This window comes from Aricia agestis, chromosome 22 (assembly GCF_905147365.1).
Source record: "Aricia agestis chromosome 22, ilAriAges1.1, whole genome shotgun sequence".
Classification (NCBI taxonomy): Eukaryota; Metazoa; Arthropoda; class Insecta; order Lepidoptera; family Lycaenidae; genus Aricia; species Aricia agestis.
The window spans coordinates 3,390,416-3,402,693 of NC_056427.1; the positions used below are offsets into that span (position 1 = coordinate 3,390,416).

At 37.7% G+C, this 12,278-nt stretch overlaps 1 protein-coding gene across 29 annotated transcripts in view; it reads right to left on the reverse strand.

Annotated features, from left to right (window-relative positions):
* The window catches only part of LOC121737989 (ryanodine receptor), a 156,146-nt gene that overhangs the window by 108,638 nt on the left and 35,230 nt on the right, over positions 1-12,278 (reverse strand). For 28 of the 29 annotated variants that reach the window (XM_042129772.1, XM_042129761.1, XM_042129776.1 and 25 more), the window contains 4 exons: positions 11,712-11,836; positions 9,190-9,393; positions 8,299-8,468; positions 509-699 (listed from right to left, as the gene is read on the reverse strand). In XM_042129772.1, coding sequence (XP_041985706.1) covers positions 509-699; positions 8,299-8,468; positions 9,190-9,393; positions 11,712-11,836 — 690 coding nt within the window. Of the gene's footprint in view, positions 1-508; positions 700-8,298; positions 8,469-9,115; positions 9,141-9,189; positions 9,394-11,711; positions 11,837-12,278 lie in introns of all 29 variants that reach the window. The other variant, XM_042129749.1, reaches the window with a different exon arrangement.

Sequence of the window (12,278 nt, forward strand, 5' to 3'; positions counted from 1 at the left end):
AGGCCTATGCAGGCTGATCACCTGACTGTCTGACAAGTAAGATGATCCATGCGTCGGATGGGCATGTAAAAAGTCGGTCCTGCGCCTGATCTCTCGCCAGTCGTGTCGGTCTTCCGTCCCACTGGGTTATGAGAGTAAAGGAATAGAGAGTGCTCTTGTGTACTGCGCACACACTTGGGCACTATAAAAATCACTCATGCGTAACTGGCCTGGTTTCAATGAAACCGGACATCGGCACCGAAACCGGTGTGGGAGTAATTATTATAAAGTATGTCCCGGCAAACGTTGTTTTGCCATAAACTGATTTTCCCTGTTTTCCTGCTTTTCTCTTGAAGTTTTTTCTGATTTTTTTCTATAGACCTCACGGAGCCCGAGACCTTTCCAACGAATGCAAAACCGTGGAAATCGGTTCGTGCGTTCTGGAGTTATAGCGTTAGGAAGGAAAACCCGACTTATTTTTATATATTAGATTATCATTAAGTTCTGTTACACCCTGTATACACCTCACCTGGACACGTGGTCGACCAGCTGCGTCTGCAGCAGCAGGTTCTTCCCCGGCAGCAGGTAGTCGCAGATGTTGTTCTGCGAGGAGCGCACCGCGACGCCGTTACCGACGCACAAGGAACATAACACGTCCAGAACCTTCGGGTCCCGACCGTGCTTCTCGAGGAGAGAGATGATGACTTTGATGTGTTCATCCTGAAAATAGACAAATAAAAATTCTATAGTTGATACGGCAATTCGAGGGGATAACGGTCATTGACCCCTTCTCAAAAACTTTTCTATACAAACTGCGATAGACAATGAAGTAACAGATGTTTCTAGTTTGATGGCGGTATTTTGCATACTCAGAGTAACAGAGTATGCAGTAAATTGCTTTAAAGTTATAAAAGGATCTAGGTTAATAATATAACGGTTACCAAGAGGGATTTCCGATGAACTTATAAGAGTTGTTTTTTAAATTAAACTTTTGTTAGCGACCACCAGCCGCCCACAGGCTCGCCAGTGATGCTACTTCCGGATCCACATTGTTATTTTCTACTTGATTTACTAATTGCTATTATTCGATTATTATTTATTTTATTTGATCATACTTTTAATTAATTATATCGTTACTATAATTGTAGTTATTTTAAAATGCTAGTGATTAAATTACCAATTACGTCACATCCATATCTATACTCATATAATTTAATTAATTGGGAATATAATGTAATTGTTATATTTAGACACATGATAATTTATTGAATTTCATATTTATATAATAATTAAGTTCATTTGAATTTATACTGCTGATTTGTACTTGGTTGTAATTCCGGATGTTATTGTGATATTTTAAATTAACAGTTCGTTATTGTTTTCAGTTGTATAAAATGGCAGGGCTTTCTGTAAACCGACACAGTTGTTACTGAATAATCTTGTGAGGCGGAAGCTCTGCCAGTCTGAATAAATTTATAATAGTGCAACTAAGTGTATTTTATTCCATTCTTCACATCTCAGAAGTGGGATATAGACAAGATGTCGGGACCCTACGCAGCCGGACTTGGAAAAAGGAAACGAGAAAGGTCAGCAAGTGATGAAAATTTTTTTTCTGATGAATCCACGCAAAGCTCTGCACCTATAATAAAAAGGAAAACAACCCGAGTGACTCATGCTGATGCTGAAATTATTCCTAAATTTCGGCCAGAAGATGGCACAGCCAATGTCACCAGCTGGCTACATAAAATTGACCAACTCGGTGATGTCTACGGTTGGGATTCGGTGCAGAGACAATTCGTTATGCAGCTTCGTCTACGAGGTTCAGCCAGACGATGGTACGATGAGCTCGACGATTACAATCTTGACTGGGATGCATGGAAACGAGCTCTAGAGATTGCATTTCCACGTTCAGTTGACTTTGTGGATAAATTAAGCACTATGTTGGCTAGAAATAAGGAGGAGTCTGAAACGATGACCCGTTATTATCACGACAAGCTATCACTGCTACGAAAATGCAACATCAGTGGCGAAGATGCAATTTCTTGCATAATAAGAGGGCTTCCGGTAGAATTGCGTGCTAATGCTAAAGCGTATAAGTGCGAGACACCAGAAATGTTGTATTTTGGATACCTATCCTCTCTAGAAAATTATAAGAGAGATAATATCTCATCTTTAACTTCTCGGAAATCATCGTGGCGGAGGGGTGCCGCGGAAGAAAACTCTACGACTGCTCAACGCTCTGGAGTGAAACGGTGCTACATTTGTCGGCGCATCGGACACGAGTTTCGTGATTGTCGAGCACAACAACGGTGTGACATCTGCCAGCGGAACGGCCACACTTCGGCAAGCTGCTGGCTGGCCGCCACGCCGGGACCATCGCGACAACAGGTGCAGCCGACTCCGGTGAGTTTACTGATGCTTAATTTAAATGACAAGTTCTGGAGCATTTACAAGCGCCTAGCATTTGTTGGTACCTCGAGTTTAGTTGTTTATATTGATACAGGCAGCAAATTAAATGTGTTAAGCTTAAAGAAAGCGAAAGAACTGGAGCTTCAAATATTACCGTCTAATATAGTAATGAAAGGTTTTGGAGGAGCTCATACTCAGTCATTAGGCAGGTCACACATTAAAATATACATAGATAATTTGTACTTGAAAGGAGACGTCGAGGTAACTAACTGTAATATGTGTAATATAGATTTAATAATTGGGCAATCCATGATTAATCAAATAGGTGTTAGTCTTGTTACTACATCAAACTCTGCCAAATTTATAGCGACTTATGAATCGTACGATACACTTCGTGATATTAAATTAAATAGTGATGATTTTGATTCTAAATATAACGTGTTCTTAAAGTGCGATGTAACTGTACCACCTCAGAGTCTAAAATTGTTAAACGTTTTTGTAGATTATGAATCAAATGAAAATGTGTACTTTTTAACAAACTCTGTGTACGTAGAAATAGGTAAAACAAGTTACGCTATACCTGGAGGAGTTATCTGCATCGAAGGATATTTAAAATTCTTTAATTTTGGTGAAGAGCCTGTAAGCTTTTCGGCTCACAGACTTATTGCACGTGCAGTCCCGATAACCACTATATCCAATCAAATAACTCAAAACGTTATGACCGTTGACTTTTCTGCTAAGACTAATAGCACTCATTTAACTGACTTAGGCGAAATAGATGTAGGTGATTTAGAAAAAGAGGATCTTGATAAATTAATTACATTGTTAAATAAATACGACTACCTTTTTGCAAGAGATTCTAAAGATTTAGGTTGTACCGATCTTATGGAAATGCATATTCGTACAACAACTGATAGACCAGTACATTTTAAACCATACAGGCTATCCTATAAAGAAAATCAAATTGTTATGTCTAAGGTGCAGGATCTAATTGACGCGGGAATAGTCCGCGAGTCAATGTCAGAATATGCAAGTCCAGTGGTGTTAGTGAGGAAAAAAGATGGAGACTACAGACTTTGCATAGATTACAGGGCACTAAATTCCCAGACCATTAAAGATCGTTATCCCTTGCCACACATAGATGATCAAGTTGCTAAATTAGCAGGGAAACGCTATTTTACGACCTTGGATTTGGCTCAAGGTTACTACCAAGTAAAAATTGCAGAAGATTCTGTTCATAAAACTGCTTTTGTAACTCCTTCCGGTCAGTATGAGTTTCTTAAAATGCCTTTTGGTTTAGCTAATGCCCCTGCGGTTTTCTCTCGTCTAATAAAACTTTCCCTTAATGATGTCATAAACGATGTAAGTACATATTTAGACGATGTCATGCTTCCAACAGTCAGTGTAGAGGCTGGAATAGCCTTATTAGGTCGCGTTTTAGGACTTTTAGAAAAAGCTAATTTAAAACTAAATTTAAAAAAAATGTTCTTTTCTTAAGACAAGCGTTAATTATTTAGGTCACGAAATCTCTGCTGGTACAATCCGGCCTGGTCAAAATAAAATTAACTGCGTTACAGAATATCCACGACCCAAGAACGTACATGAGATAAGACAGTTTATTGGATTGACTTCTTATTTTCGGAAATTTATTCGTGGTTTCGCCGAAATAGCCTTTCCCTTAACTAAACTCACAAAGAAAGAAGTAGAATGGTGCTGGGGACCTGAACAAGAAAGCGCATTTCAAACATTAAAAATTAGATTAACCGAGAGACCTGTCCTTGCTATTTATGATAGTAAAGCAAATACAGAGTTGCACACCGACGCGAGTAAGTTAGGCTTAGGTGGCATACTAATGCAGTATCAGACAGATGGGTTTATTAAGCCAGTTGCATATTTTAGTAGGGTAACGTCGAAAGAAGAACAATTCTACCATAGTTATGAACTCGAAACTCTGGCCGTGGTAGAATCGTTAAAACGTTTCAGAATTTATTTGACTGGAATACAAGTAAAAGTTGTGACTGATTGTGCCGCTTTACGTACTACATTAGTAAAGAAAGATCTCGTTCCGCGCATAGCTAGATGGTGGCTTACTATTCAGGACTTTGATTTACAAATAGAATACAGACCAGGAGAAAAAATGAAACACGTAGATGCGCTTAGTAGAAACCCTCTTGCAGAATATATATTTCAAATCGATGAATCCGATTGGTTAGTTACACTTCAGTTGCAAGATGATAATATCCAGCATATATTGAGGCAATTACATGATTGTAGTCCCAATCCTGATTTAAGAAACAACTTTGTCGTCAAAGATAACAAACTGTATAGGAAGACTGTACATGGTGATAGATTCGTAATCCCAAAGCTAGCTAAATATGGGCTTTTACTAAAATACCATGATCAAATAGGGCATCCGGGTTTTGACAGATGTGAAAAAATTATAAAAACTCAATTCTGGTTTCCAAAAATGACTCGTTTTATTAGAAAATATATTAAATCGTGCTTACAGTGTGCCTACGGCAAATCTGAGTACGGTAAAAAACAAGGAGAATTATTCCCGATCGACAAAATAAATATACCTATGCATACTTTACACGCTGACCACTTGGGTCCGTTTGTTAGAACAAGAAAGGGCAATACTTACGTGCTCGTTATTATAGACTCTTTTACAAAATTCGTTTTCGCAAGAGCTGTTAAAAATTGTAGTTCCGTGGAAACAATAAAACATTTAAAAGATATCTTTAATATCTTTGGTCGCCCTCATAGAGTAATTACTGACCAAGGTAAAGCATTCACTAGTCGTTATTTTAAAGAGTTTGCCCAAGAATTTCAGTTTAAGCATATACTTAACGCTATAGCAAGTCCTAGGTCCAATGGTCAGGTAGAACGAATAAATAGAACTATTTTAGATGGACTTAATACAATGTCTGACAGTGAAAACACTTGGGATGATAAACTTACAGATATTGTGTGGGGGATAAATAATACTCCAAATTCTAGTACCACATTCTGCCCATTCAAATTAATGTTCGGTCACGAAAACTCTCGGTTACCAGCTTATCCTTTAGATCAATTAAATGACGAAGCATCTCGAGATGACGGCTTGCTTAGTAGACGGCAGACTGCTAAATTACACATCGATCGAAACATGACAATTATGAAGAAACAGTTCGACAAATCTCGAAAAAATGTAATAAGTACTCGATAGGACAATTAGTATTATGGAAGGGAGGAGCTACAAAGGATGTACATTCGAAAGTTTCACAAAAATTAAAAAGTCCGTACACCGGTCCGTATAAGATTATTAAAGCAGAACCTAACATTGATCGTTATACAATTTGTAGTGTAAAAGGAATTAAGGGTTATAAGAAGTTTGATGCAGTAGTTCGGGGCGAAGCACTAAGACCTTACAAATCCGTTATTTCTGATGCTGATAGCTCTTCCAGTAGTGACAGAGAAGTAGATAGAGACGATCTAATAGATTTACTCGAAAGTTAAATTGTCTAAGATTGTATATTAATTATTAATTGATAGCTATTATTCAGTGATTAAAATAAATATTTTCAATTGCTGCTGAAATCAAGTTATTAAATCCTGTATTTTAAATATAAAAATTTCGTCTGTGTGACAGTATGAACATTTTTTTTTAGTCTGTGTGACAGTAGGCTATTAATTACTAGAATTTCCGTCTGAGCCAGGTTACATTGTGATTCCTAGGTCTGTGTGACTAGTCTGTGACTGATGTCTATGTGACTGATGTATATGTGACTGATGTCTATGTGACTGATGTCTATGTGACTGATGTCTATGTGACTGATGTCTATGTGACTGATGTCTATGTGACTGATGTCTATGTGACTGATGTCTATGTGACTGATGTCTATGTGACTGATGTCTATGTGACTGATGTCTGTGTGACTGATGTCTATGTGACTGATGTCTATGTGACTGATGTCTATGTGACTGATGTCTATGTGACTGATGTCTATGTGACTGATGTCTATGTGACTGATGTCTATGTGACTGATGTCTATGTGACTGATGTCTATGTGACTGATGTCTATGTGGCTGATGTCTATGTGACTGATGTCTATGTGGCTGATGTCTATGTGGCTGATGTCTATGTGGCTGATGTCTATGTGACTGATGTCTATGTGACTGATGTCTATGTGACTGATGTCTATGTGACTGATGTCTATGTGACTGATGTCTATGTGACTGATGTCTATGTGACTGATGTCTATGTGACTGATGTCTATGTGACTGATGTCTATGTGACTGATGTCTATGTGACTGATGTCTATGTGACTGATGTCTATGTGACTGATGTCTATGTGACTGATGTCTATGTGACTGATGTCTATGTGACTGATGTCTATGTGACTGATGTCTATGTGACTGATGTCTATGTGACTGATGTCTATGTGACTGATGTTACGTGACTGATGTTACGTGACCGATGTCTATGTGACCGATGTCTATGTGACCGATGTCTATGTGACCGATGTCTATGCGAACGATGTCTATGTGACCGATGTCTATGTGGCCGATGTCTATGTGACCCCTGTCTATGATGATCGCTGTCTATGTGACCCCTCTCTATGTGACTACTAGATGATGAAAACCTTTCAATGGGTGTTCCAAATTTCCAATAAACATAATGTCTGTGTGACTTGGTTGTGAAACTACATAATATAATTCTTTACTATACTCATTAGAATAGATATACTGTGCAGTCTTTCCTTTTTTTTTTCAGGTAACTAATGGAGGAGAGAGCCGTGGGACACGGCTGCAGCAGGATGGCCGAATGTTAGCGACCACCAGCCGCCCACAGGCTCGCCAGTGATGCTACTTCCGGATCCACATTGTTATTTTCTACTTGATTTACTAATTGCTATTATTCGATTATTATTTATTTTATTTGATCATACTTTTAATTAATTATATCGTTACTATAATTGTAGTTATTTTAAAATGCTAGTGATTAAATTACCAATTACGTCACATCCATATCTATACTCATATAATTTAATTAATTGGGAATATAATGTAATTGTTATATTTAGACACATGATAATTTATTGAATTTCATATTTATATAATAATTAAGTTCATTTGAATTTATACTGCTGATTTGTACTTGGTTGTAATTCCGGATGTTATTGTGATATTTTAAATTAACAGTTCGTTATTGTTTTCAGTTGTATAAAATGGCAGGGCTTTCTGTAAACCGACACAGTTGTTACTGAATAATCTTGTGAGGCGGAAGCTCTGCCAGTCTGAATAAATTTATAATAGTGCAACTAAGTGTATTTTATTCCATTCTTCACACTTTTTAATCGGGACTTAACGCGACTTATTTAAGTAGTAATGCTACTACGAGTACATACTTTTTCTCGACGTTTCGGCCGTGTTGCAACGGCCGTGGTCACGACTCAGTCCCCTACAACGGCCGAAACGTCGAGAAAAAGTATGTACTCGTAGTAGCATTACTACTTAAATAAGTCGCGTTAAGTCCCGATTAAAAAGTTTAATTATATTGCAACGCGAAAGTTTAAAATGTTGTTATTAAAGTTAACAGAATAAGTCACTGGCGTTGAAGATTGGAGAAAGATAAAATCGATTATCGCGCGGGAACTGTGCATTTTTCTGGGACAAAAAGTATTATATGTCCATTCCCGGGACTCAAAGTATCTCCATGCAAAATTTCAGCCAAATCGGTGCAGCGGTATGGGCGTGAAGAGGTAACAGACAGACAGACACACTTTCGCATTTATAATATTAGTATTTAGTATGGATATGCGCCAATTAGTTGTGCATATTGTGTGACTTTATTAACATTACTTAAATAAGGAACTTTGTTCCAATACTCCATCGTGACTAAAAAACATCACATCATCCATTGCTCACCCTCATCATATTCAGCGCTTCAGGTGAGTCGATGAGCACGCAATGCAACACGTCCAACATGCCGGTACCCTCCCCCGAAGCCTGCGAGCCGAGACGTGAGAACAACCAGTTGAGTCGATTAGAGTTGGCGAATTGAGCGCAGTTGGTGTGGTTGCCTTTGATGATGGCCGCTGAAAAGAAAATGTTGTGTTAGTTTATGCACACATAATAACTAGACGACGCCTGCAATTCTGCAATTCCGTTGCGACGAAATATGTTTATCGCGCGGGAACTGTACATTTTCCGAAATTAAAACTTTCCTATGTAAATTTCCTATGTTTCAAAATATTTTCTTACTCGGTTCTTCTTAATCGGTTCAGCCGTTCAAGCGTGAAAAGACAGACAAACGGGCCTACATACAGGCACTTTTGACAGTTAATTGACATAAAAGTGTGAATCGAAACAGCTGTCAACGACGTCAGCGTTCAATCTTTATTTTATCTATAGAAAATAAATATACTTGTAGTCCATCAAGAAAGTGAAGAAATTAAAAAGTGGCAACATCGTAGTGTCATCCCTTTTTTCTTAGATTGACTTGAAAGGGATGACACTACGATGCTGCCACTTTTTAATTTCTTCACTTTCTTGACTGACTATAGATGACATTGGCCGGAAAGGTTATTCACCTTTAAAACGGCTCTATCTTAGGTGACACGTCTTTATAAGATGGCGGCATTAACTTAAGCTACGTCGATAAACGTTACAGTAGTATATAATATCGGAAAGTAAATTTTTAATTGAGTTAGTCTACAGCCTGTCTCTACCATAGATAACTTACCTAGCAACTGATACAAGTAGACAGATATCATCGTAGAATTTGTCTACACCCCGTCCCTACCATAGACAACTTACCCAACAGCTGATACAGGTAGACAGAGATCATATCCCAACTCTGCCCGCTCTCATCACCAGCGAGGAATCCAGCGAGGAAACCCTGAGATGTGATCACGTTGATCTTGTCTATGGCCTCCAGAATCAGGTTCAGTATACCCTCCTCTTGGAATAGATCTTGACGGTTTCGGAGAGCACGGAACTTGTTCTGTTTTTCCTCGTGTTCTGGAAAATACGACTTGGTTTGAAGTTTGAAGTAAGCACATATTTATAAAAGAGGTCAGTAAAACTTTGCAACAAATTAAGTGATAATACTATAGGGTGTTTGTGTGTCCCTTGCAGTGGCGAAGAGTCCATATAACCCGATTCCCGTCGGCTTCCCTTTTGGAAAATCGAATCTATGGGCCAAATACATTTTTATCTAATAAATATTTTACATACTTAAAAAACTTTGAATTCACTAAACGCCTACAAAATTTTATATGCAATAAATTTTTCTCTCACTTGAAATAGTTTGAATTAATAATTAATCGCCTACAAATTTATATAGGCAATGCAACGTGCAGGCCATCTCCGATAGAAGCCGATAAATTAGCGGGTTATTTCTTCATACAACGATATTTCATAGTAAGCATCTGTCCTTTTCATTCCTGTGAACTGATCGTCATGTTCTGTCTCGTTCTACCACGCGCCAATATACTCGGAAATAAGCCGATACTCGGCGAGTTATTACGGAGAAAGGTTAATTAGCAACGCACAAGTGCGAGCGAGAAAGATGAACTTCATGAAATAAAATTGTTATGAGTTAAAATATGGCGGATGAGTGTTTGTAAACAACTTGTTTGTGTTTAAATGTCGAATGTTATTTGTTTTAGCGTTAAGAAGAGTGCAGTGAGGCGAATTTAAATTAATTTGTATTGTGATTTGTTAATTTTGACTCGTACAGCTGAGACTGTTGTCTGACAGATTACTTGCTGTCGACGGAAACTTCGTTTTCCAAACTTAGTTTTGAATGACCGCATGTACCGTCACGCATACAACTTAACTCGCATTTTTCAAAGGCATCATTATCAAACTTGAAACTCGAACATTGTTGAACATCAGTGCTGAGCGTTTTGGTAAGTAGATTTTTTACTCCGGCTTCCCTTCCGAAAATATTCACCCTTCGCCACTGGTCCCTTGTATAGAGTTTTACTTTAAGGGTGAAGTCAAACGAGCGTAATTTTGTGAGTCGTGAGTCGCAGAATTTCGGTTGGCAGAAATTCTGCTGCATTCACACGAGCGTAATTTTGTAAGTCATGATTTGTATGAAAATTCCTTGACTCTGGGGCATTTCTCAACGTAACATAAAAGTCAAAAATTACTGCTTTAGCGTTGGTACTTCCACAGTGAACTTTATAAAGAACACATACACACCCTAAAGTTAATACTTTGTTTTATTACATCCTGTATGGTAAATAATAAGTTCTATAATTTTTCGTCGAAAATAAAAAAATAAATAATAAAACAAAATACATACAATAATAAATACGGTTCTGTGAAGTAAAAACCTCCTCGTTCTTTGAAAGTCGGTCCTTCGATCGCGGATTCTTGGAAATCTATTATTTACGCGGTCGAATTCGACCGCTTGGGAGTTGAAAAAATGAAAAACTGATGAGAATCCTTTGATGAATAGCTGAGTAAGACAGGCGAGCGGAGCGAGCGAGCAAAAGTAATGTCTAATTTTATTCGCTCGCTTCGCTAGCTCGTACTACTAGCGTTTGCGATGACTTGAGCTGTTGTTCCTGGAAATTCTAAAGTATATTTTAAAGTGAAAATATGCCACTAGCAAAAAGAGTTGCTTAAAGACAAACACTTCATTTAAAAATTCATTTTAACATGACAAGAAAGGCATAATTTTGTTTAATCTCTTAAGACTTAAAATATAAATAAATACATTATGTATCCAAAAATATACAAATTAAAAAGACATACAAATAAAAAATATTTCTGTTTACAAACGTATGGCGTCACTACTATTTACCAAAGGTATGATGTCACTTCTGTTCACATATGCCATCACTTCTTCCTACAAACGTATGACGTCACTTGTGTCTACAAACTATGGAGTGTAGATGGAGGAGAACTATCTCTGTATGTAAAAAGTGTCAGCTGAAATGCGTTAAATTAGGGTGGCGGTAGTAGCAACAGGGTAAATTTTAAATCATTTAGCAGCTTTTATTTCAGCTATTTTAGGTTATATTTTAATATACTTCAATTTATATTTTGTCACCAACGGCTACATTTATTCCATACCCCTTGCTGCTGCTAGCGCCACTCTTGGAGGATTTTTCAACTGTTATTTACTGCGTACAGCTGGACACTTTTTCAAATATCCCCCGTAGTTAAGATAGTTCTTCTCCATCTACCCTCCATACTACAAACTTGTGACGCGATTTCTGCTTACAAGTTACAAACGTATGACGTCACTTCTGTTCACAAACGTATGACGTCACTTCTTTTTACAAGCGTATGACGTCACTTCTGTTTATGTTATCACTCACCCATGTCCTCGTCAGGTTGTGCGAAGTAGTTGATCAGATCCTCCAAGCACATGACCATCTCGCCCAGATTGACCGACGCGAAGAACATGGAGTGACGACGGTTTTCTTGGAGGGTTTCGAGGCCACTAGAAGTTGGTTGAAAAATAAATATTTTATCCATATCTAACTTGATGAATAGTAACTGGAAGACGGTTAAAAAGTCATTTGACTGGATATTGTTGTTGATTGTTGGTGCTCTAGATTGTGATCAATTATATTATATTTTACTAATCTATACTTAAGAGGATTCCACACCGCCATTTTTCCCATACAAACGCTGTCCCCTGTTTCCTCCCTGGATAATGCTAGTAGAGTTATAATTTTTTTCCTGAATATCTACGGCCACTAATACAATGTCCCTATGTTTTCCTTTTTTTCATAATTTAATTATTAAATAAGATATGAACGTTCAAAAACCCAAAAAAATGGCCAGATTTTCCACTGTGTTCAAACGTCCAGAAAACAGATTTGGATAGATTATACAAAAAAAGCAAAACATAGGAACACAGCTCAAGCCTTTTTTTAATC